The sequence below is a fragment of the Ranitomeya imitator genome, chromosome 1 (assembly GCF_032444005.1).
Source record: "Ranitomeya imitator isolate aRanImi1 chromosome 1, aRanImi1.pri, whole genome shotgun sequence".
NCBI lineage: Eukaryota > Metazoa > Chordata > Amphibia > Anura > Dendrobatidae > Ranitomeya > Ranitomeya imitator.
Genome location: NC_091282.1, coordinates 566,872,972 through 566,900,835, shown reverse-complemented (window position 1 = coordinate 566,900,835; position 27,864 = coordinate 566,872,972). Strand labels below are relative to the sequence as shown.

The window sequence follows — 27,864 nt, the reverse complement described above, 5'->3', positions numbered from 1 at the left end:
CTGGGCAATATACTACGTGGCTGGGCAATATACTACGTGGCTGGGCAATATACTACGTGGCTGGGCAATATACTACGTGACTGGGCAATATACTACATCACTGGGCAATATACTACGTCACTGGGCAATATACTACGTCGCTGGGCAATATACTACGTCGCTGGGCAATATACTACGTCGCTGGGCAATATACTACGTCGCTGGGCAATATACTACGTGACTCGGCAATATACTACGTGACTCGGCAATATACTACGTGACTCGGCAATATACTACGTCGCTGGGCAATATACTATGTGACTGGGCAATATACTACGTGACTGGGCAATATATTATGTGACTGGGCAACATACTACGTGGCTGGGCAATATACTACGTGACTGGGCAATATACTACGGGACTGGGCAATATACTACGGGACTGGGCAATATACTACGTGACTCAGCAATACACTACGTGACTGGGCAATATACTACGTGACTGGGCAATATACTACGTGACTGGGCAATATACTACGTTGCTGGGCAATATACTATGTCGCTGGGCAATATACTATGTGACTGGGCAATATACTACGTGACTGGGCAATATACTACGTGACTGGGCAACATACTACGTGGCTGGGCAATATACTACGTGACTGGGCAACATACTACGTGGCTGGGCAATATACTACGTGACTGGGCAATATACTACAGGACTGGGCAATATACTACGAGACGGGGCAATATACTACGTGGCTGGGCAATATACTACGTGACTGGGCAATATACTACATGGCTGGGCAATATACTACGTGACTGGGCAATATACTACGTCACTGGGCAATATACTACGTCGCTGGGCAATATACTACGTGACTGGGCAATATACTACGTGACTGGGCAATATACTACGTGGCTGGGCAATATACTACGTGGCTGGGCAATATACTACGTGGCTGGGCAATATACTACGTGACTGGGCAATATACTACGTGGCTGGGCAATATACTACGTGGCTGGCCAAAACACTACGTGGGCATGCATATTCTAGAATACCCGATGCGTTCGAATCGGGCCACCATCTATTCATACATAATACTTTAGGGGTGCTTTTATGCCAAGGGGACAGGATGACTGCACCTTATTGATGGGAGGATGGATGTCATGTATTGCACGATTTTTGCCAACAACCTCCTTCCCTCAGTAAGAGCATTGAAGAGGAAGGGTCATGGCTGGGTCTTCCAGCATGACAATGACCCAAAACTCACATCTAGGGCAATAAGAAGTGACTCTGCAAGAAGCATTTCAAGGTACTGGAGTGGCCTAGCCAGTTTCCAGGTATAAACCCAAAAGAAAATCTTTAGAGGGAGTGGAAACTCAATGTTGCCAGCGACAGACCTGAAAGATCTGGAGAAGATCTGTATGGAGGAGTGGGCTAAAATCCCTGCTGCAGTGTGTGCAAACTTGGACAAGAACTACAAGAAACGTCTGACCTCTGTAATTGCAAGCAAAGGTTTCTGTACCAAATATTAAGTTCTGTTTTTCTATTGTATCAAATACTTATTTCATGCAATAAAATGCAAATTATGTAAAATTCATAAAATGTGTTTTTCTGTTTTTTTATTTTTAGATTCTGTCTCTCACAGGTGAAGTGTACCTACAATAAAAATTACAGAACTCTCCGTTCTTTGTAGGTGGGAAAACATACAAAATTGGCAGTGGATCAAGTACTTATTTTCCCCATTGTATATATCACCTTTTTGGTGGTTATACTATTTTGAACTTATTGTGATCTTATACTAATGCTGTCTCCTCCCCTTTTGAACTTGTGATAGCCAATCAGGTTCTTTAGAAAAAAAAACCTGCCACAATGTATTGAATAATACCTTCTATATATAGATTTTTCTAGGACTTTATCCTTTTTATTATGTTGTAAAATCTTAACAATTTTTTATTAGGGCAATTGTTTTGGGAAGGGTCACATTGTACACCCTGTGAGTGTAACATTCGTATATATCTTAATAAAGATTTGTTCAATTTGAAGTGGCATCAGCTTACTTTTCTTGTAGGTTTACTTTAATTTTTGGAAGAGCCAATATTATGTAGTTGCTGTAGTTTTCAACCAAACAGCTTGTACAGGTGAAATACAGTAAGGCAATGTGTTTAAACTATGGAAATTGTGCCCCCAAAAACCATATATGAAAAACAAAATAATTGCACTTAAATGTGACACCTATCGTAAACTTACCCTCGCATCTGTGACTTTAAATTCTCTCAAGATATATTGAGGCATGTTATATTCTGCCATTGGATCAACTACAAAATATTGATACCGAGCAGAACGCTCAGCAGGCCAATACTGATGACATTTTTCCTGTAAAGTAACAAAAATCATTCATTTGGGGAATAAACAAGGCCGTTATAAAAACAAAGCAAATAAAAAAAAACAAGATTGTTTAATATTACAGTCCAATTCTACTTATAATTTATCATATACCTTGTATGTGTGGTTTCTGCTACACTTAAACAACAAATGAGCATAATCTGCAGCTATTTTATTCAGTACAAAAATGTCAGAAATAGATAAATGTATAAACTGAGTGGCATCTGTGATATATCCTGTAAAAATGGAACGAATGGGGCCATTGTGAACAAAGTCTAATAAATAATGTGTGAGAAATACAAGTACCGTATATTAAATTGAGAAAGGGGACACTGAGTACATATTATGTTTTAAACTTAACTGGATATAACCCTTGAAGTACAGGATAATGCAACTGTAACATCGGCGTCCCAGCATGACTCGCTCCTCTCTCCCAGCAGTGACGTTGACTTACTCACCAACCTGGCCGCCCTGTCTAGTCTTCTGCTACTGCTACCATGTCTCAGCTCATGCATGCACCCTAAGGCTATATTCACACTTAGCGGTTTTTACCGCGGAACCACCGCGATTTTGATGCTGCGGGTCCGCAGCAGTTTCCATAGCGTTTACAGTAACATGTAAACCCTATGGAAACCGCAAACCGCTGTGCACATGCTGCGGGAAAAACCGCGCGGGAACGCAGCGGTTTACAACCCGCAGCATGTCACTTCTTTGTGCAGAATCGCAGCGATTCTGCACCCATAGGAATACATTGAACCGCTTACTTCCCGCATGGGGCTGTGCCCACGTTGCGGGAAGTAAGCGGATAATGTGCGGGTGGTACCCGGGGTGGAGGAGAGGAGACTCTCCTCCAGGCCCTGGGAACCATATTTGGGGTTAAAAACTAAAAAATCTGGTTATACTCACCCTCTGATGTCCGGAGCTCCTGGGCGCTGCACGCGGCTGTCCGGTCAGAGTTGCTGTGCGACCAGGACCTGCGGTGACGTCGCGGTCACATGACCGTGACGTCACGAAGGGTCCTTCTCGCACAGCATCTCTGGAACCGGACCGCCGGGTGCAGCGCCGAGGGATCGGGACGTCAGAGGGTGAGTATAACCAATTTTTATTATTTTTAACATTACTATTGATGCTGCATATTGCTGCATATGCAGCATCAATAGTATAGGCGGAAACCCGCAGCGGAAAACGCGGAACAAACCGCGATAAATCTGCAGGGAGAACCGCAGTTGTTTTGCCCTGCAGATTTATCAAATCCGCTGCGGGAAAACCCGCAGAGGGACGCCGCAAGGTGTGAACATAGCCTAAGCGCGCCGCCAGAGAAGCAACGCGGCGTGCTTAGGGTGCATTAAAAAGGCAGCATGCTTAATCCAATTTATTTCCAGCCAATAGCTGGGAAACACTTAGTATTTAAGGCATCTGTCACAGGTTTACCGTGACAAAGAGGAGCCAGAAGACTGCAGCGACTGATTTCTCCTACTCCTGCACTGATTAGATACACTTCACCTTCATATTAAACAGTGTAAATTTCTTTTAGCAGTGCAGGGGTTAATCTGTTAAGTTGAAAGCTGCTAGCACTCATTGTCAGAGTTAGCTTTTGCTGCATGGCTGGAGGTTGTTGGTGGCTATTGGAGTAGGCGTTTGGTGGATTTTTTCTGTGACTGTTGCTAGGTTTTGAGTGTGTGATAATTCACTTTCTTCTACTTTGGTTTAACCCCAAGACCTATAATTTCCAAAATAAACATCTATTCAACAAAATTTTAATTTTTAAATGATAGTGTGCACCAGTTAAAAATATCCTGTCAAGATGGTCAAGTGACATTTTCATGTCATGTCATTGCTATGGTCAATCACTGGCTGATGACCTGCAGCCTTCACATTTCCTTCAGAAGCAATTGTTCCATCAAGGCAACAGTAAAGTCTGCAGTCAATCTGCAGCCACTAATAGTCTACATAATGTCATATGACCACAGGTGGGCACAGCCCTGACATCGCTGGAATGGTACCAGTCCAGAAGTGACTATGTTTTTTTAATTTTATCTGGGGATCTCTAGCATTTACAAAATAGTTGTCACATAGTGAAAGTTTCAGAACCAACCTAGTGACTGTTTTAATAATACTCATATAAATGTCTATATATTCTATAACTGAAAAGTCACTTACTCTGCCCATTTCTCGAAGTTTTGTTAACATTACGACAATGGTGGAATTATTTTCCCATAGCATTCGCCAGAAGTCTTCAGTGGTTTCTGCAAGTGGTCCTTGCGTTGCAATGTAAGCTTTTTGTTGCCTAAAAATGAGGACAATATATTAACATTTCTACAGATGAAAACATCATGATTAAAGACATATAGACTCTAGCATACCTGTATCCATCTATGAAACTGGCATTTATGTAATCTGACCCCTCTACTCCCCTGATTGGTTGTAGGCAAACCCTTGTGGTTTCATATGGCATGATGTTCACAAGGCGATTCTTAAATTTGTTGCATGGAAGATTGGCACTGATGAATCTGGAAGTGTGAGCTTTCGAATTGGCAAGGCGCTGAGCATAAACAAGAGAAAAATTACTTAACAGGTTTTGTTAATAACATTTTTTCATATAATTTAACACATATGCTCATATAAATCTATACATATATTAGTATCGTCTGACTTTGTTCAAAGTAGTCACCAATCAGCACCACAAAGGGAAAAATTTAAGAGTAACATTTTCATATTTCTCATGTTAAATTTTAAATATTAATGCTATAAAAAGGTAAATATTAGAAAATACAAGAAAAATGAAATTTAAAGGGGTTATTCACCTTTGGGGACAATTTTATTTTTTACGTAAATACATGTATTTAGAAGCTAAAAAACATTTTTGCAATTACATTTAATTAAACAAAATTCAAGGCTCTTTGTTTTTCTGCATTTTCAACTTTGATGTGAGCTGTGGACATAAATCAGCTAAGAGGAGTTTAGAAAAGAAAAAAATAGATAAAAGTTACAAACTTCCCGTTAGACCGTCAAGTGATGAAAGATGGATTCTCAGTAAGCGTATTCTGCAGCCTGGAATCAGGGCTGGCATTAGGGGCAAGTAAACTAGGTATTTGCCTAGGCTCCCCACTCCTCCAGGGGCCCCCAGCAAGTGGGCACTATGGGGCCCGTGAGTCAAGAGGGCAGGGTGCCAGCGCTGGTTCTGGCCTCCTTCTTCATCAAGCATTCAACTGTATCAGCATCATAGATGCCGATATAGTTGAAATTAATGATGGAGGAGAGAGCATCAGGTGATGCTCTCTCTCCTATCATTCCCCATCTACTTCTGCTTCTGACATAGCGGGCGTGATTACGTCACTTCATCACGTGCCACGCTGCGACAAGCTATAAAGCTGCTGAGAAGATGCGCTGCAGAGACCGGAGCAGAGGGGGAACGGGGAGAGGTGAGTATGAGTACGTGGTGGCTATAATACTGGAGGAATATGGGGTTGCATTATACTATATGAGGCTGCATTATAGTATATGGGGATGCATTATAGTATATGGCTGCTGCATTATATGCTATGGGGCTGCATTATACTCTATGGGAATTGTGCTAAGTGCTATAGGGCTGCTTTATACTGTTATGGGGCTGCATTATACTCTATGGGAATTGTGCTATATGCTATAGGGCTGCTTTATACTGAATGGAGGAGTATCGGGAATGCATTATACTGTATGGAGGACTATGTGAAATGCATTACACTATTTTGTAATGTGCTGTGTAGGGAATGCATTATACTACATGAAAGACTATATCGTATATTATACTATGGAGAATGCATTGTACTATATGGAGGAATATGGGGTGGATTATACTATATAGGGTTGCATTATTCTCTATGGGGCTGCATTATACTATATGAAGCTGCATTATACTCTATGGGGCTGCATTATTCTGTATGAGACTGTATTATACTTTATGGGGCTGCATTATACTCTATGGGGCTGCAATATACTCTATGAGGCTGCAATATACGCCATAGGGCTGCTTTATACTATGTGGGCTGCATTATACTGTATGGATGACTATGGGGAATACATTATAGTGTATAGAGGTCACCAAAAAAGAAAGAATATGCGGCACTCACCCTAGATTGGCAGTGTGAATCGTGATTTATTGAAGAAACTTTAACAGGAAAAATCCATTAGAGAGTGCGGTACAACAGAGGGTGCGGCATTGGAGTCAGGACGACGGCCGTTTCGCACTCGCAGGTGCTTCGACGGGTCCGCACCCTCTGTTGTACCGCACTCTCTAATGGATTTTTCCTGTTAAAGTTTCTTCAATAAATCACGATTCACACTGCCAATCTAGGGTGAGTGCCGCATATTCTTTCTTTTTTGGTGACTTTGGACTGCTTGTTATCTCTTATTATGCTGAGCACCCGAATCTAGAGGCAATCGTGAGTACCTGGTCTCAGTTAGCCCGCTAATAGTTCCGTCTGGTGGAATCAGTATTCACTCTAGTGCCGTCCATTCTGCTTCTGTGGTTTACGATAGTGTATAGAGGACTATGGGGAATGAATTATACTATATGGAGGACTACGGGGAATGCATTATACTACATGGAAGACTACGGGGTGCATTATACTATGCAGAGTGCATTGTACTATAAGGAGGACTATGGGGGTGGATTATACTCTATGGGGCTGCATTGTACTCTATGAGGCTGCATTACATAGGGCTGCATTATACTCTGTGGCTACAATACACCATGTGGGGCTGTGTTATAATCTATGGGACTGCATTATAGTGAAGCTGCATTATACTATGTGGGGCTACATTATACTCTATGGGGCTGCACTATACTGAGGCTGCATTATATTGTATGGGGCTGCAATATATTCTGTGGGAGCTGTATTATAATCTAGGTGGCTGTATTATACGCTATGGGGCAGTATTATACACTATGAGGCTGCATTATATGAAATGGTACTGCAATATATGCTATGGGGCTGCATTATTCTCTATGGGGCAGCATTATACTATTTGAGGCTGTCTTATTCTCTATGGAGTTGCCTTATACTATATGGGTGATGCACTATACTCTATGGGGGCTGCGTCATACTCTATGGGGCTGCATTATACTATATGAGGCTGCAATATATTCTACGGTGAGGCATTATACTCTTTGGTGTGGCATTATACTCTATGAGGCCGCACTATACTGTATTGGGTGGCAATATATAGGGGATGTGTTACACTCTATGGGTGCTGCGTTACACTGTACAGGGTTGCGTTATACTATCTGATGCTGCATTATACTCTATGGAGGCTTATTATACTGTATTGGGCTGCATTACATTGTATAAGGCTTCATTACACAGTGTGGAGCTGCATTTACTCTATGGGACGCTATGAGGTAGTATTATACTCTATGGGGGCAACATTATACTCTTTAGGGCTGCATTTTACTTTTTGGGGTGGCATTATACTAACTGATGCTGCAGTATACTCCATGGGGGCTGCTTTATACTTTATGGGGCTGCAATATTCTCTATGGGAAAGCATTATACTATATGGGGCAACATTATTCTGTATGGGCCTGAATCATATGCTATGGGGCTGCAATATACTCTACGTTGAGGCATTATACTCTTTGGTGTGGCATTATACTCTATGAGGCAGCACTATACTGTATTGGGTGGCAATATATAGGGGATGTCTTATACTCTATGGGTGCTGTGTTATACTGTATGGGGTTGCATTATACTATCTGATGCTGCATTATACTTTATGGAGGCTTATTATACTGTATTAGGCTGCATTACATTGTATTGGGGCTGCATTACACACTGTGGAGCTGCATTTACTCTATGGGACGCTATGAGGCAGCATTATACGCTATGAGGCAGCATTATATGCTATGGGGGCAACATACTCTTTAGGGCTGCATTATACTCTTTGGGGTGGCATTATACTATCTGATGCTGCATTATACTCCATGTGGGCTGCTTTATACTTTATGGGGCTGCATTATTCTCTATGGGACTGCATTATACTATATGAGGCAACACCATTATGTATGGGGCTGAATCATATGATATGGGGCTGCATTATATACAATGGCGCTGCATTATATGCTATGGGGCTGCATTATAAACTATTGGGCTGCATTATCCTATATGGGACAAAATTATTCTGTATGAGGCTGCATTATACTCTATGGGGCTGCATTATATGCTATGTAGCTGCATTATACATTTTGGGGGCATGGTTATACTCTATGGGGGTTGCGTTACGCTCTATGAGGCTGCATTATACTGTGTGGGGCTGCATTATATGCTATGGGACTGAATTATACTATATGGGGGCTGAGTTTTACTCTATGGGGCTGCATTATACTGTATGGGGCTGCAATATATGCTATGATGTTGCATTATACGCTATGGGGCTGCAATATACAGTATAGGACTGCATTATACTATATGTGGCAACATTATACTGTATGGTGCTGCATTATACACTATTGGGTTGCATTATACTATATAGGGCTGCATTATACTCTATGGGACTGCATTATACTCTATGGGACTGCATTATGTGGGGTGGATTATACTATATTGCCGACTATGGGATGCATTGTATTATATTGAGGACTATGAGAAGTTTATTATACTATATGGAGAACTATGGGGAGTGCATTATACTATATGGAGTTCAATGAGGAGCATATGATACTATATGGAGGAATAGGGGAACATTATACTATGTGGAGGACTATGGGGCACATTATACTATATGTAAGACTTAGGGGTGTGGATTATACTATAGGGAGTACTATGGGGTGCATTATACTAAAGGAGCAAAATGCTGCCTATTCATCCAGTGATTGGATTGTTTATTCTGAAACAGAAATCATTGTTTTCAGCAGCACTTCGCCCAGTGTTCACTCAAGATGTGCTGCTAATAACATGATACTGTATAGGGACATATTGATCTACTAGTGATCATTCTGGGCCCATCAGTCTTCCTTCGCTGGTGTAAAGAGACCGGGAAACAAGCATTGAACAACTAAAATATTGTCGATCACGCTTGTCTGAAAAAAGTCAAATAATGTGATTACCGTAATTATAATCTTACAAATATAGTTAATAGTACAGCCACAGAAAATGCAAAGACATTTGTACTAATAGTGATAACATACTAAGAATTTATTTTATAGAGCTTAACCAAAATACACTTTTTTATCACTGGACCAATCATATTAAAACTTCAAGATTGGTATGTTAAAAAACATTTGTATGTTGGCATTCTCTGTTCTATGATGGCAATATCTGAAGGGCAGATAACAGCTCTAGCACTGTGGTCAGTCTTATGTTAGAGCATATTTTCACAATATTGTCCCTACAGTTTCTCTGAGGTCCTTACCTTAAACTCTAACTCCATGCCGGTTACATGTTCTCCTGTTTCAATCTGGGCTAGCTTCTGAATATACGTATAGAGATTTCTAGCTGGAACTTCTGTGTTTCCACATGCCACGGCTTCAAACAAGGCATCATGAATAAAGCTGTACTGGTCCTCTGTCTGGACCATGTAGTTCCTCTGTGAGCGCATTAACGTCACGTGACCATATATGTCGACGGTTTTCTCATGCTTTATTCTCTCGAGCATTGCATCAATAACAATAAAACAGCCAGTTCGCCCAACTCCAGCACTAGAAGAAAGATTTGCATAAATGCACATACTAAAAGTGGCCATAAATAGCTCTTTACAGTGGATACGGAAAGTATTCAGACCCCTTTACATTTTTGGGGGTAAATTTGGTAAATTTTAAAAAGTTCATTTTTTCACATTAATGTACACTCTGCACTCTTGACTGAAAAAAAAACAGAAATGTAGAAAATTTTGCAAATTTAATAAAAAAGAAAAACTGAAATATCACACGGTCATAAATATTCAGACCCTTTGTTCAGACACTCATATTTAAGTCACATGCTGTCCTTTTCCTTGTGATCTTCCTTTAGATGGTCCTACTCCTTCATTGGAGTCCAGCTGTGTTTAAACTGATAGGACTTGATTTGGAAAGGCACACACCTGTCTATATAAGACCTCACGGTGCATGAAAGACCAAATGAAAATCATGAGGTGAAAGAAACTGACCAAGGAGCTCAGAGACAGAATCTGGCACATATCTGGCCAAGGTTACAAGAGAATTTCTCCAGTACTCAAGGTTCCTAAGAGCACAGTAGCCTCCATAATCCTTAAATGGAAGAAGTTTGGGACCACCACAATTCTTCCTAGACCTGGCCATCCAGCCAAACTGAGCAATTGTGAAAGAAGAGCATTGGTGAGAGAGGTAAAGGAAAACTCCAAGATCACTGTGACTGAGCTCCAGAGATGCAGTAGGGATATGGGAGAAAGTTCCACAAAGTCAACTATCACTGCAGCCCTCCACCAGTTGGGCCTTTATGGCAGAGTGACTTGACGGAAGCCACTCATCAGTGCAAGACATATGAAAGCCCGCATTGAGTTTTCTAAAAAACACATGAAGGACTCCCAGACTATGAGAAATAAGATTCTCTGGTCTGATGAGACAAATATAGACCTTTTTGGTGATAATTCTAAGCGGTATGTGTGGAGAAAACCAGGCACTGCTCAACATCTGCCCAATACAATCCCAACAGTGAAACATGATGGTGGCAGCATCATGCTATGGGGGTGGTTTTCAGCTGCAGGGACATAATGACTGGTTGTCATTGAAGGAAACATGAATGCAGCCAAGTACAGAGATATCCTGGATGAAAACTTCTTCCAGAGTGCTCTGGACCTCAGACTTGACCGAAGGTTCACCTTCCAACAAGACAATTACCTTAAACACACAGCTAAAATAACAAAGGAGTGGCTTCAGAACAACTCTGTGACCATTCTTGACTGGCCCAGAGCCCTGACCTAAACCCAATTCAGCATCTCTGTAGAGACCTGAAAATGACTGTCCACCAACATTCACCATCCAACCTGACGAAACTGGAGAGGATCTGCCAGGAAGAATGGCAGAGGATCCCCAAATCCAGGTGTGAAAAACTTGTATCATTCCCAAGAAGACTCATGGCTGTACTAGCTCAAAAGCGTACTTCTACGCAATGCTGAGCAAAGGGTCTGAATACTTATGACCATGTGATATTTCAGTTTTTTTTTTAATAAATTTGTAAAAATTACTACATTTCTGGGTTTTTTTCAGTCAAGATGGGGTGCAGAGTGTACATTAATGAGAAAAAAATCAACTTATTTGAATTAACCAAATGGCTGCAATGAAACAAAGAGTGAAAAATTTAAAGGGGTAAGAATACTTTTTGTACCCACTGTATAATAAACCATATAACTTGCAATAGTCTAAAATGGGTTAGGGTTAAAGAGGGATTTTGACTGGCTACTGGACACAATACAAGTGCTCAGGATTTGCATATTAGTTTTCTTAAAAATATGAATACCAATATTCTATGTATGAGAATTGCATTTTATCAATTCTTTCATCAATTCTGCAATCTACACAGCTCAGCAGAATGTATCTGTGCTATATACAAGGCGTATGTTTATTAGAAATAATTGGGAGGGTATTTGTATCAAAAGCCATATGTGCGATTATTTCTATATATTATTGGTCAAGCAAGCTTTATACCGAAGGAATGATGCCTTCAACTGGCAAACAAGCATTTGATTATTTGGCCGCTGTTCCACTTCACACTGATTATTACGCCTTTTTACACTGGACAGACTTTTTGCTTATAATATATATATATATATATATATATATATATATATATATATATATATATATATCACATAGAGAAAAAAGAGAGTTTGTGATCCAAACCAAAAGTATATAATTCCAAGTCAAGGTTGCTCAAAAAATCCACACCTTGCAGCTTTGTAAAGTTACAAACTGATTTTTATTAAACACAATATTTTACAACCATGAACATTTATCAATATACAAATATAGTCACATCAAAAAATGTGGCCAGCGCTGGCAGTCTGCAGCATGGGTAAGTGGGTCTGGAGATACTCTTTATGTAAATGATGCCTGTAATACATTACACCTTACCGGTGTTCGGGTGGATACTATCTGACTACTGCTGGTTATAATCTATTCTCCTCTCCTTCATGCCCATGTTTTTTGTGGCGTATTTTGGCATTCAGGTGGCTTAAATTGCTGCTTACTATGCACTATGCACTTTTTTAGATAATTGAAGATATTCTTTCTTTATCTTATCTGGATGTTTACATGCGCTTCTTGGACTGCCCATCGCTTTCCATGGTTCGATATTGTTGCCCGCTTGCTCCCCTTTTTTACATTTTTTGATGTGACTATATTTGTATATTGATAAATGTTCATGGTTGTAAAATATTGTGTTTAATAAAAATCAGTTTGTAACTTTACAAAGCTGCAAGGTGTGGATTTTTTGAGCAACCTTGGCTTGGAATTATATACTTTTGGTTTGGATCACAAACTCTCTTTTTTCTCTATGTGATAAAGATTATATTCTGGAGAGGATCCCTGGTCCCCCGTGTTAGGGGTTTTTGGGACTATGTTTTGTATGTCTTATTGGTTCCGATATGTATATATATATATATATATATATATATATATATATATATATATACGGTATATATATATATATATATATATATAGACCAAATAGTTAATTAATAACATTTCCCATATGTCTACTGTACATCAGCTTAATTTTTGACACACCATTCTATTCCATTGGGATGTTAGAAGGGTTAAAAGTTTGTATGCATTTTTTTTTTATTTTGACAAATTTATTAAATTTATTTTTCTACAGAGCTATTCAGTTTTAAAGTGATTTTGAGTTTATGGGTTTGTGAAATCCCCGACAGCACATGAAGGCTCTGTGTGCTGTCCATTTCTTTTTTACATTGCAATGCTAAGCTTACACAAGCAAATGAGAAACTGTCCATTTTTCATTCAGAATATGATCTGAATGTTCCTTTTATTTTCTGTGCACCCATTCAAATGAATAGATAGATAAGTGTCACTAAGAAAAAGAATGAGACTATAGAATGCTGCGATTTTTTTTCAAGAGAAACATGACTGTTGTGACAGGGTCACTGGCACAGTGTATGAAGGGAGATACGTTTCACTGCGTATACTACAGTCAGTGATGTAGAACCAGATTATTTTTGCCTCCAGCACGCTAAGTGCTGAGAGGGTCAATCTTAAAGTTACAATGGGCTGGTTTTATGTGAGCACCCATAGAGTGGCTGGGAGGGTGCTCACCACATCCCCTCTTGCAGAGCCGACACCAGCATGTGTACTAGCAGGACCTGCGGTGATGTCATGATCACGTGATCATCACATGGTCCTGGTTAAATACCTGGATATGAGAGACAGTCTGTGTGTGTGTTGGGAGAGGGAACGCTCCCACGTGGCTCCAGGAGAAGTGGAGGACATTGCTATGTGTCTGCAGGTGGAACCTGCAGAGCAAGGACTCTGTTGCACTTTGTTTTGTTTTTCCGTTAACCCAGGAATGCTCTGCTTTTGTTTTCATGGTCCCTGCTGACTTTAATAAACCAGCATGTGTTTCACTATCCAAGTGATCCTGTGTCTACCTGAAGAAGCAGTTAAGCATGTGAATCCCTCACACTGTATACAACTAATGTCCCAAGGTGGGGTTTCAGTCATGTTACCAATGTCTCACTAGATAAACCAGACCATGAGCTCTTTGTGGATGGATCACGGTACGGCGTGAATGGACAGTTTTACACTGGATATGCTGTTGTTTCCCTCCATGAAACCATAAAATCAGAACCACTGCCCCCACGCATGTTTGCCCATGAAGCTGAACTCTATACCCTAGAAGAAGCCTGCAGAAATGCTAAAGACCGAACTACCACCATTTTTACAGACAGCAGCTATTCTTTCAAGACTATGGATCTATATGGAGAGGTCGATCTTTTCTCACAGCGGCAAATAAGCCCATCAAGAATGATAAATCTGTCCAACGCCTGATGGATGACCTATTTTTATTTGAGAAAGTTACCATAGTGAAAATCTAAGCCCATGCAAAGGACAACTCAACTACAGCTAAGGGCAACCACCTGGCTAATCAGACAGCAAAATCTGCATGTTCACGACCAAGACACAACCCTGCTGGGGTGGCAGCTGCACAAGTGACCTTCACCACGGACCCATATGTGAGCTATGACCGTCTCTGGAAGCTAGAACAACAGGCTGGTGTTGAAGAATTGCAAGAGAAGGAAGCTGTGCAGTCAGTAGAACTGTGGCATGTGGGGGCCAAACTTTGCCCTCCCCAAGTTCTGTATCCCATGATGGCTCAAGCTAACCATTGCAATACCCACCAATCAAAGATTGCCATGACAGACCATATCCACCACCATTGGTATGCTCCTGGGTTCAGTGTCACTGCAACCAAGTGCGTTGTTCAAGCCTGTCTGACCTGTGTGCTCAATGACTTGGGATGCACCACCAAGACGTCTATGAGGCACACACCAAGGGCTCTGTACCTGTTCCAGCGTCTTCAGAAAGACTACATTCAAGTTCCCGAGGATGTACTTGTGTGTTGACCTCTTTTTAGGATGGACAGAAGTGTACCCCGTGTGTAAAGCCATCACAAAGGGTACAGTGAAGGTACTAATCTCAGAAGTTGTCTGCAGATACATGGTGTCTGAGACCATAGAGAATGACAGAGGCACCCACTTTACCTGAGAAGTGATGCAGGAAATAATGTCCACCCTGGGAGTGGAACAGGCCTTTCATGTTGGGTACCAACACAAAGTAGCGGTAGAATAGTGAGATTGAATGAGACCCTGAAACTAAAGATGCAGAAAGCCATGGCTGAGAAGGGCACTTACACCAGTTTTATTAGGAGGAACGGGCCCAAATTCTGTCCAACAGTATGTAAACCTTTGACTTTGCAGTAAGTAATAAAAATGCCTTAAAACATTCTCTCTCTCATTATTCTGGCATTTGACAATTAACCTCTTCATGACAGAGCCCTTTTTCATTTTTTGCGTTTCTGTTTTTCTCTCCCCTTCTTTCCAGAGCCATAACACTTTTTTATTTTTCTGTCAATATGGCCATGTGAGGGCTTGTTTTTTGCGGGATGGGTTGTACTTTTGAACGACACCCTTGGCTTTACTATTTTGTGTACTCAAAAACGGGAAAAAAATTCCAAGTGCGGTGAAATTGCAAAAAAAGTGCAATTCCACAACTGTTTTTCTGTTTTGGGATTTGTTTGTACCATGTTAACCAAATGCTAAAACTAAATGCCATTATGATTCTCCAGGTCATTATGAGTTCATAGACATCAAACATGTCTACATTCTTTTTTATTTAAGTGGTGAAAAAAATCTGGGGCCGGGTGAGGGCATTTTAGTGTGTATATGATCTTTTGATCACCCATTATTGCATTTTAATGGCCGATTCTAAACGTGGCCATACCAAAAATGCGAATGTTTGAATTTTTTTATTATTTTATTTTGAATGGGGTTTTTTATTAGAACTTTTTTTTTTTTTTTTTTACTTTTGGCATGCTTTAATAGTCTCCATGGGAGACTAGAAGCTGCCATAACCCGATTGCCTCTGCCACATAGGAGTGATGCTCAGATCGCCTGTAGGTAGCAGAATTGCTGACTTGCTATGAGCACAGACCACTGGGCGGCATTAATGGCAATCCAGCAGTGACAACCATAGATGTCTGCAGGAGACCTCTGGTTGTCATGCCAACCCATCGGTGACGTGTGATCATGTGACGGGGTCACCGATAGGTGGGATTTCCAGCATGCTTGCTGGAAGCGTGCGTTAAATGCCGCTGTCAGAGTTTGACAGCAACATTTAAGTAGTTAACAGCCTCAGGTGGATCACGATTCCACTCGCGGCTGTTAGAGGCACATGTCAGCTGTTCAAAACAGCTGACATGTGCTGGGAAAAATGTGGGCTCAGCACCCACATCAAAGGGGGAGGCACGACATGCGCATTACATGTACGGTGCATGTCATGAGTGGGTTAATATTATGAAAAACATGAATATGTGTCTTTTTATATATAGTGTATGTAAACTTCTGGTTTCAACAGTAAGAGGCAAGACAAGGACAGAAAAACTAAGTAACATCATCTCATAAAAAATCCAAGAAAATATGAATGGGTAGAAAAGAGGCACATCCACATGTTTCTTCTACCATAATTAAGGTCTATAGGCCACGTGAAATTGCTAGTAAGTGCACACTGATAAGAAGATGCCTCTTACTCAAAAGATGAAGAAATACCCAGGCTGGACCAATGCTGAGAGAATACCCCCACTTTCTCTATTCCAGTGTAGAGAGTAGAGAGTGCTAGTTCTTTTATGATAGTGGCATCCCTGGGAATCATCTGGGGAACAATATTACTGTAATAAAGGCTTTCAGCAGTGGATTAATCAACTAAAAATCAACACTCTTTTTACTGTGTGAACTGCATTTATAATAGAAGTAAAAAAGTGTGGGATGATTGCATGGAGCGGGTGTGACAATGGGGATCTATAGACACACACACATTTACAGAAATGGCTGCATTTAATACTTCATTACCACTAGATTTTCTCTGACAAAATCAGCCGTTTGTTGGGGGTTTTAGAAACCCACTATAATCATTCCATCACCATAGTAGTCTCAACGTGAAAAGGGGTCTATATTAAATTGATGAGGGCCAGACTCTCAACATTCCAGCATCTTAAGAGCCAGGTTGGTCTTGCGAGTGCCATGTCACCGTCACTACTTATTACACATACCTTTGTACTTTTAGGTTTATGTGTAGCAAAGTTTTTAGTCCTTCTGCTATCTCTTGCATTACCTATCATGTTATGGGGATAGCGACTAACGGGGCATGTACACTACAAGATAATTATGAACAAGCATTTGTTGTCAATACTTATTTCATGATTATCTTGCCCCATAAACCGTCTGCTGATCACATGATGAACGAACGTTTTGCTCGTTCATGGGGTGAAGTGATCTTTTATACAGCATAAAGGATCATCTTTCTCGCATCGTTCTGTGTAATCAGGACTCACATTGTCGAGAAGTATGGCAGCCTGTGTGCACTGAACGACATACTATAGATCAGGGGTCCCCAACTCCAGTCCTCAAGGCCCACCAACAGGTCATGTTTTCAGGATTTCCTTTGCATTGCACAGGTGATGCAATTATTACCTGGGCAAGACTAAGGAAATCCTGAAAACATGACATGTTGGTGGGCCTTGAGGACTGGAGTTGGGGACCCCTGCTATAGATCACTCAGTGCACATCGTTTGCTTTGGTCTGTCTGTGTAAACAGGCTAGTAAATGACAGCCGATCAGTGAAAGTTTAGCAATAAGCAGTTGTGTTGTGTCGGCAGTCGGTAAATGTAAGCAGACCCCAAAAAGAAATCTCATTTGTGTACGGAGGATGGAGAAGGATGAAAATGGGGAAATAACTGGTTTAATGCTATTTAATAATCTATATTGCTTGAGGTCTCTGACTTTATAGTGATTTTAAAGTACTGACTGGAGTTTAACTAAAAGTGATCATCATACTTGCCATGAGTATTTGTGGATATTAGAATCACAGTTGCCATAGATTCTTGTAAAACATTGCCTATACCTGCAGTGTACAACAATAGGTCCGGCATCAGGAGGGTTACAAGTCTTTACTCTTCTGAGGAATGCCAGGAATGGAGTTGGGTACTCAGGGACTCCATGATCTGGCCAGGCAGTAAACTGGAATTGCCGTACTTCTCTCTTCTCACTGGAACCATTCTGTAACCAGAGACTAGACAATGAGACTGAAGGAAAGTCAGAGAAATATGACAGGACAACTGGACATCCTGACCTGAAACATGTCACACAAGGCAATGAGGGAACATGCTAACGGCTGAGACGCATTCATCCTTATAGTTTAAACTGACAGAAAAAGCCAGTCTGACTAATATATGCTCAAAGTCTTGTGAAGCAAATTCTGTGGATTTCTCTTTATTTTCTCTACAGTCCGTTGTGTAACTTACCTTATGTAGAGAAAATGTCCGCACACAGAAAGTCGCTAGTTCAATTGTATCTAGGAGTGTCACTTGTATCATTCCATATGTATCTGCACCTCTACTAGGCCAATACTGGTCACATTTCACCTGTCAGCAAAAAATACATTTATGACATTCAATATTCAGAGAAATGGTGTTCCAATTTACTGAAATAAAAATAAAGCGGCAGTTTTCTAATGCAATACCTTCTTTGACTTTATTCCTGGACATTACCATTAGATGTGTTGTAGTATTATTATTATTATTTATTATAGCGCCATTTATTCCATGGCGCTTTACATGTGAGGAGGGGTATGCATAACATAAACAAGTAAACAATCTTAAATAATACAAGTCACAATGGTACAGTAGGAGAGAGGACCCTGCCCACGAGGGCTCACAATCTACAAATTGTATCATACAATATACCAGTCTAACCTACAATCTGGCTTCCGTCCCCACCATTCCACTGAGACTGCCCTGACCAAAATTACTAATGACTTACTTACAGCCAAAGCTAACAGACAATTCTCTATACTCCTCCTAGACCTGTACTCTGCCTTCGACACAGTTGACCACTGCCTCCTACTACAGATCCCCTCTTCCTTTGGGGTCAAAGACGTTGCCCTATCTTGGATCTCCTTATACCTTGCCAACCGCATATTTAGCGTTTCCTACTCCCATACTACCTCCTCATCTCGCCCCCTCTCTGTTGGAGTCCCCCAAGGCTCTGTCCTAGGACCCTTACTCTTCTCAATCTATACACTCGGCCTGGGACAACTCATAAGGTCCTATGGCTTCCAGTACCATCTATATGCTGATGACACTCAGATCTACCTCTCTGGCTCAGATGTCACCTCTCTGCTCTCCAGAATCCCAGAGTGTCTATCGGCCATATCCTCCTTCTTCTCCTCTCGCTTCCTCAAGCTCAATGTGGACAAATATGAACTCATTATCTTTCCTCCATCATGCATATCTTCCCTACCTGATCTATCTATCAAAATAAATGAAATCACACTTTCCCCTGTCCCCAAAATCCGCTGCCTCAGAGTAACCCTTGACTCTGCCCTGTCCTTCAAACCACACATCCAAGCTCTCGCCACCTCCTGTTGCCTCCAGCTCAAAAATATTTCCAGAATCCGTCCTTTCCTCAACCCACACTTTACCAAAATGCTCATGCATGCCCTAATCATCTCCCGCCTCGACTACTGCAACGTACTCCTCTGTGGCCTAACTTCTAACACTCTTGCACCCCTCCAGTCCATCCTTAACTCTGCTGCCCGACTAATTAATCTCTCTCCTCACTACACTTCTGCTTCACCTCTTTGCAAATCCCTTCACTGGCTTCCAATTTCCCAGCGTATCCAGTTTAAATTACTAACACTGACCTACAAAGCCATCCATAACCTTTCTCCTCCGTACATTTCCACACTAATCTCTCAATATCTTCCCTCACGTAATCTCCGGTCATCCCAAGACCTCCTCCTTTCCTCCACGCTTATTCGCTCCTCACTCAATCGCCTCCAAGACTTCTCCCGAATATCACCCATCCTCTGGAATTCAGTGCCCCAACACATCCGGTTATCCACTACTTTTGGATCCTTGAAAAGAAACCTGAAAACCCACCTCTTCAAGGAAGCTTACAGCCTGTAAAGACCACACGGCCACCTCAACACCATTGGAGCTACTGCAACCCTCGACCTACTGTCTCCTTCCCCATAATCCTGTAGAATGAAAGCCCGCAAGGGCAGGGTCCTCTTCCCTCTGTACCAGCCTGTCATTGTTAGTTTTGTTTAATGTAAGTGATATTTGTATTTTGATGTAACCCCTTCTCATGTACAGCACCATGGAATTAATGGTGCTATATAAATAAATAAATAATAATAATAATAATAACCATAATTGTTTTCCTGTCATGTTTATATGTACTTCTTACAAAATAAAAAAATGGTTTGAAAAAAAAAAGCAGACAGATACAGGGTTTTATTCACACAGGTATTGTGTTCAGGTTTGCTTATGACCGTGGAAATCTTAAATAAAAAGCATCTCTAATAGGGCTAAGTGCACCCTATACAGCATTTGCAGACATTTTTAGCTACACATCTGCCGACAGTGGCTACTGTCAGAATGGAGGCATCTGTCCACCATTGAGAGCCATTATATATAAGTTTATACCACATGATATAAGATTCTTTGCACTGGCCCTCTGTTTAAGGGCTCATTCTCACTTGCAATGAAATCGGAAGAAAGCAATCCAATTAAAAACCAGATTGGACTCGGATCAATGTTATTCTATCATTGTGTGTTCATCTGCAATTTTTTTCCAGCTCAGACTAGATCACGAGAAGACTGCAAAAAATTTGCAGCATGCTGCGATTGTAATCGGAAATCGGATCGCTTTCAGCAATAGAAGTCAATGGGTGTGAGAAAAAGAAAAATCACACAGCACTCGCACCATGCAAGTGCTGTCCAATTTTTACACACTAATGTCCTTTGAAAAGCCGGCAATTCATTACCTGCGTACAGTAAAATCACAGCCGGAGCCAAAAGCATAGAATAGATGGATTACACACAGTGTACAGTGGGTACGGAAAGTACTCAGACCCCTTTATATTTTACACTTTGTTTCATTGCAGCCATTTGGTTAATTCAAAAAAGTTAATTTTTTTTTCTCATTAATTTACACTCTGCACCCCATCTTGACTGAAAAAAACACAGACATGTAGAAATGTTTGCAAATTTATTAAAAAAGAAAAATTGAAATATCACATGGTCATAAGTATTGAGACCTTTTGCTCAGTATTGAGTAGAAGCATCCTTTTGAGCTAGTACAGCCATAAGTCTTCTTGGGAATGATGCAACAAGTTTCTCACACCTGGATTTGGGGATCCAGACCGTCTCCCGTTCCATCAGGTTGGATGATCAATGTTGGTGGACAGCCATTTTCAGGTCTCCCTAGAGATGCTCAATTGGGTTTAGGTCAGGGCTCTGGCTGGGCCAGTCAAGAATGGTCACAGAGTTTTTCTGAAGCCACTTCTTTGTTATTTTAGCTGTGTGCTTAGGGTCAATGTCTTGTTGGAAGGTGAACCTTCAGCCAAGTTTGAGGTCCAGAGCACTCTGGAAGAGATTTTCATCCAGGATATCTCTGAACTTGGCCGCATTCATATTTCTTTCAATGGCAACCAGTCGTCCTGTCCCTGCACCTGAAAAACACCCCCATAGCATGATGCTGCCACCACCATGCTTCACTGTTGGGATTGTATTGGGCAGGTGCTGAGCAGTGCCTGGTTTTCTCCACACATACTGCTTTTAATTTTCCCCCAAAAAGGTCTATCAGTGTCTATAGCTTCCTATAGACATTCAGCTTCCTATAGTCGTTGCAAAACCGCTATTCTCCATCTGGTTTCGGCACTAATACTATGGGACTTGGACTCTTGGACTCTTCAATGACTCCAAGGCTCAGCATCCACTTCAGATCTTTCAAGATAATAATAATAATAATTTTTATTTATATAGCGCCAACATATTCCGCAGCACTTTACAATTAAGCGGGGACATGTACAGACAATAAATTCAATACAAGTTAAGACAATTTAAACAGTGACATTAGGGGTGAGGTCCCTGCTCGCAAGCTTACAATCTACAAGGCAATGGGGGGACACAACAGGTGAAAAGTGCTTGTTATTTCAGGTCTGGCAATAATGATAAATAGGGATTTTCATATAAAGCTGCAGGATCGGGTCATCTAATAAAAGCCAGTGGTTTAATACAAAAAATATAGGGTATGTAGCGTATAGGATAAAATGTAACCTTTAATTATATATACTAAAAACTCACTCAGAGCACCACTATGACAGCATGATGTTGCAGTTATATTGCTTTGATATTATTAAGATTTAGGTAATGGGTGTTTTGACAATTTGAGGATGCATTGACTGTACATGATTAATATTTTGGGACTGCTGAAACATTTTTCTGTGATTGGCAGCTAACCGCTATACATGTTCTATGCCATTTTAATAGAGGGCAGTTACGTAGTATGGCATATGATTTAATAGCGGTCCCATTTTCAGGGTAATCCTAGATCAGGATACTCTTTGTAGTCAGGTGCACCTATATGTATATAGTGTTGTATGTCCTTTGCACTTTGCACTTTGTTCAATTTTGAGTTGTGGTACTCGTTTTTAGTATATTTAATTAAAGGTTATATTTTATCCAATACGCTACATGATCCGGTAATCAGCCCGTGTGTTTAAGTGCAATAGTCAAGTATCAAGTGCAGTTATCATGTGCATGGAGGGTGTGGAGACAAATGAATAGTAGGGTGCAGATTCAGAATAATATTTGGAAGGAGGGAACAGGACAAAGTTAGTTTACCGAGTAGTTGATGTGGTAGGCTTGTTTGAAGAGATGGGTTTTTAAAGCGTGCTTGAATAGGTCCGGGCTAGGTATCAGTCTGATCGTCTGGGGAAGTGCATTCCAGAGAGCTGCCCCAGCACGAGAGAAGTCTTGGAGACGGAGGTTAGAGGTTCAGATTATGGGGGATGTTAGTCTTAGGTCATTTGTAGAACGGAGGGCACGCGTAGGGCGATAGACAGAGATGAGAGAGGAGATATAAGGCGGTGCAGAACTGTAGAGAGCTTTGTGGGTGAGAGAGATGAGTTTATACTGGACCCTGTAGCGAATGGGTAGCCAGTGTAATGACTGGCACAAGATGGAGGCATCGGTGAAGCGGCTGGACAGAAATATGACCCTGGCTTCCACATTCAAGATGGATTGGAGAGGAGAAAGTTTGGTAAGAGGGAGACCGATCAGAAGAGAGTTGCAGTAGTCCAGATGAGAATGAATAAGAGCAACAGTAAGAGTCTTAGCAGCTTCAAAGGTGAGAAAAGGTCGGATTCTGGAGATGTTTTTAAGATGCAGGTGACAGGAGCGAGTGAGTGATCAGATATATGGAGTAAAGGAAAGTTCGGTGTTGAATATGATCCCAAGACAGCGGGCATGCTGCTTGGGAGTTATGGTTGAACCCTCCAGGGTAATTTCGATGTTGGGTAGAGTGGGGTTAATAGAAGGGAGAAACACAAGTAGTTCCGTTATAGAGAGATTTAGTTTCAGATAGAGGGAGGAAATGATGTTAGAGACAGCAGACAATCCTTGGTATTTTGAATTCGGGTAGGGGTGATGTCAGGGGAAGAAGTGTATAATTCGATGTTGTCAGCATAGAGATGGTACTGGAACCCCAGTCTGCTGATTGTTTGTCCAATAGGGGTAGTGTATAGAGAGAAGAGGAGGGGGCCTAAGACTGAGCCCTGCGGAACCCCGATAGTAAGGGGACGAGGAGAGAAAGAGGAGCCGGCAAAAGCTACAGTGACGGAGCGGTCAGAGAGGTAGGAGGAGAACCAGAAGAGGGCTGTGTCCTTGAGGCCTATAGAGAGGAGCATAGTGAGGAGGAGCTAGTGATCCACAGTGTCGAATGCTGCGGAGAGATCCAGGAGAATCAGCAGGGATCAATGACCTTTGGATTTAGCTGTTATTAGATCATTAGAGACTTTATTGAGGGCAGTTTCAGTGGAGTGTAAAAAGCGGAAACCAGTTTGTAAGGGGTTGAGAAGAGAGTTATCCGAGATATAGCGGATTAGATGGGAGTGGACCAGGCGTTCCAGGAGTTTAGAGATGAAGGAAAGGTTAGATACAGGTCTGTAGTTAGCAGTGCAGTTCTGGTCCAGGGATGGCTTTTTAAGTAAAGGGGTTATGATTGCAAGTTTAAATTAGGAGGGAAAGATACCTGAAGAAAGAGAGAGGTTAAATATTTTAGTCAGGTGAGTAGTGACCACTGGTGAGAGAGACTGCAGGAGATGTGAAGGAATGGGGTCACTGTTGCAGGTTGTAGACCGAGCAGAAGCAAGGAGCTTGGAAACTTCTTCTGAATCAGGCTCAAAGATGTCTAGTGAGCTTGAGGTGCGGCAGGGAAGGGGATCAAAGCACTGAGGAGATTGGTCTGAGATATCCTGATGGAATGTGGTTACTTTTTTCTAGGAAATAAGTGGCCAGATCCTCACCACTGAGATTGGTGATGGGGGCCTGTACTTTAGGTTTCAGGAGGGAGTTTAAGGTTTCGAAAAGTCGTTTTGGGTTGTTGGATAGTGAGGTGATGAGTGTGGTGAAGTAGGATCGTTTGGCCAGATGAAGGGCAGAGTTATAGGTTTTGAGCATGAACTTATAGTGGATGAAGTCTTCTGCTAAGAGAGATTTTCTCTACTGCCTCTCTGCACACCTTGAGCGACACTGAAGAAGGCGTGTTTGCATAGTGTGCCAGGGCTGCCATTGTCTGTGTCAGGTCTTTCTGCGTGTAGAAGGTGCTGCTTCATCTAGGGCATTCTTCAGTGTATTATTGAAGTGTGACAATGCTAAGTCTGGACAGAAGAGGGAGGAGATGGGGGCTAAAGACGTGTGGAGATTGTCCATAAGCTGCTGGGTATTAATGGTATGTGTATTCTGATAAGTGTGGTAAGTGGGGATGTCCCGGGTGGGGAGACAATTCTTGACAGAAAAGGAAAGAAGGTTGTGATCCGAGAGTGGGAGAGGGGAGTTAGTAAAGTCATGCAGAGAGCCGGGACGGGAGAAAACCAGGTCCAGAGTATTCCCATCCTCATGCGTAGGAGAATTAGTAAACTGTGAGAGGCCGAATGAAGAAGTTAGAGAAAGAAGATGAGAGGCAGATTGGGAGAGGGGATCATTGATGGGGATGTTAATGCCTCCTATGATGATGGCGGGGATGTCACAGGATAGAAAGTGAGTAAGCCAGGTGGCAAAGTGGTCTACAAACTGGCAGGAGGAGCCTGGATGGCGATAAACAACAGACACTCACAAGAAGAAGGGCTTAAAGAGTGTGACGGCGTGGACTTCGAAGGAAGGAAATGTAAGTGAGGTAACCGGGGGGATGACCTGGAAAGCACATTGTGATGAAAGGAGCAAACCAACACCTCCACAATGTCTGATCACCTCTTGGAAGGGTTTGGGAATCCAATATGGTGTCAAGTTTATTCATACATGAGATTCCGTCAGAACCTCATGCTCAATGATCTTTGTACAACCTGGTAGTTCTGAGAACAGGCCTCTGTTCTGATGTAGCAACTCTCAGCGCTGTTGCTTTTGGGCACGTGACATCGTTTCTGCCACCTTAACCTCTTCCACGTCAGCTTCAGGCTTAGCCACTAAACACAGGGTTTCCACAGTTTCCCTATCTCGCCAAGGCTTAATCAGGTTGACGTGGTACACCTGATAAGGCTTCCTTCTCCCAGGTTGGTGGACTTTATAGTTGACATCTCCAACCTTTCAACTATTTCATAGGGGCCATGCTACTTGGCCAGGAATTTCCTCTCCACCATAGGTACCAGACTGACCCGTAGAAGCGCCAGGAGGGCGTGAAACGGCCGTCGTCAGGCTTGCCGCACTGTTTGTTCAGTACCCCCGGCTGTGATGGCTTTTCAAGCAATAAAGTTACCGCTCGGAATGGATCTGTGAGTGCCGCCTTTCCTTTCTTCTTCGTTGCTTGATATTGGACTTGTTCAGTGGCTGGAGCACCTCAGATCTGGCGGTCAGGACTCCCATCACAGGTGAGCAGGCACAAGTTATTTCCCTAGTATGGTGGTGCTGTCAGCTGAGTTTCTTTTCGATTGAATCCAATATGGTGTCAAGTTTATTCATACATGAGATTCCGTCAGAACCTCATGATCAATGATCTTTGTACAACCTGGTAGTTCTGAGAACAGGCCTCTGTTCTGATGTAGCAACTCTCAGCGCTGTTGCTTTTGGGCACGTGACATCGTTTCTGCCACCTTAACCTCTTCCACGTCAGTCTCAGGCTTAGCCACTAAACACAGGGTTTCCACAGTTTCCCTATCTCGCCAAGGCTTAATCAGGTTGACGTGGTACACCTGATAAGGCTTCCTTCTCCCAGGTTGGTGGACTTTATAGTTGACATCTCCAACCTTTCAACTATTTCATAGGGGCCATGCTACTTGGCCAGGAATTTCCTCTCCACCATAGGTACCAGCACCAGTACTCGATCCCCAGGGTTGAAGTGTCCCACCCTTGCTGATCTATTGTACATCCTCGACTGTGCCTCTTGTGCTTTGAGGTGTTCTCACAATGGGCATCACCTTGGCAATCCTCTCTTGCATCTGGGCCACATGCTTGGTTACACTCCGATATGGTGTAGACTCCGCCTCCCTTGTCTGCTTTGCTACGTCCAGGAGCCCACGGGGGTGTTGGCAATTCAGTATTTTAAAAGGTAAGAATCTAGTAGAGGCATGGGAGACATCTCTGATAGAGAATAGAAGGTACGACAGTAGACAGTCTCGGCTGTCCTTTTCTACGACTTTCTTCAACGTGGCCTTCAAACTTTCATTAAACCTTTCCACCAAGCCATCGGCCTGTAGATGGTAGACTGAGGTCTAGAACTGGGTGATTTGCAGGGTTCTGCACAACTCCCTCATCACCTTTGATATAAACGGGGTTCCTTGGTCCTTTAGGATGTCCGTAGACAACCCGGTTCTTGAAAAGATGTGGACCAACTCCTGGGCACAGAATTTTCATAGTGGTATGACCACCAGGATATGCCTTTTGGTGGACTTGACAAGGTGTCCCACTAGATACATGACTATGCGATCAAATGGCACTTCAATAATAGGCAACAGCACTAAGGGGCTATGGAAGGAAGCCACTGGGGAGGTCAGTGGGACATGACCTACAATAATTTAACATTTCTCAGATGACCACCTAACATATGTGTATGGGCCATGTCTAACAATTTGTGTCTGTATGGCCCTGGCACCAGTAACTGCTCAATTACCTCCCTTCTCACCTTGTTGACCCAGTATATTAACTCCCCATTTACAGCAAAGTATGGGTATCGGGTGTCAGCCCCCAGCTCTTGAGAAACACCATTAACCCCTTCACCCCAAAGCCTGTTTTCACCTAAGTGACAGGGCCAATTTTTACAATTCTGACCACTGTCACTTTATGAGGTCATAACTCTGAAACGCTTCAACGGATCCTGGTGATTCTGACACTGTTTTCTCGTGACATATTGTACTTCATGATAGTGGTAAAACTTCTTCGATATGACTTGCATTTATTTGTGAAAAAAAACAAAAATTTGTCAGAAATTATGAAAATTTAGCAATTTTCAAACTCTTAGTTTTTATGCCCTTAAATTAGAGAGTTATATCACATAATATAGTTAATAAACAACATTTCCCACATGTCTGCTTTACATCAGCACAATTTTGGAAACATAATTTTTTTTTGTTAGGACGTTATAAGGGTTAAAAGTTGACCAGCGATTTCTCATTTTTGCAACAAAATTTGCAAAACCATTTTTTTACGGACCACCTCACACTTGAAGTGACTTTGAGGGGTCTATATGACAGAAAATGCCCAAAAGTGACACCATTCTAAA

At 41.9% G+C, this 27,864-nt stretch overlaps 1 protein-coding gene across 7 annotated transcripts in view; it reads right to left on the bottom strand.

Annotated features, from left to right (window-relative positions):
• Positions 1-27,864, bottom strand: part of PTPRS (protein tyrosine phosphatase receptor type S) — a 715,207-nt gene that overhangs the window by 28,411 nt on the left and 658,932 nt on the right. For all 7 annotated transcript variants that reach the window (XM_069767783.1, XM_069767788.1, XM_069767782.1 and 4 more), the window contains 6 exons: positions 18,390-18,509; positions 17,990-18,144; positions 9,757-10,042; positions 4,731-4,909; positions 4,528-4,654; positions 2,233-2,358 (listed from right to left, as the gene is read on the bottom strand). In XM_069767783.1, coding sequence (XP_069623884.1) covers positions 2,233-2,358; positions 4,528-4,654; positions 4,731-4,909; positions 9,757-10,042; positions 17,990-18,144; positions 18,390-18,509 — 993 coding nt within the window. The remainder of the gene's footprint in view (positions 1-2,232; positions 2,359-4,527; positions 4,655-4,730; positions 4,910-9,756; positions 10,043-17,989; positions 18,145-18,389; positions 18,510-27,864) is intronic.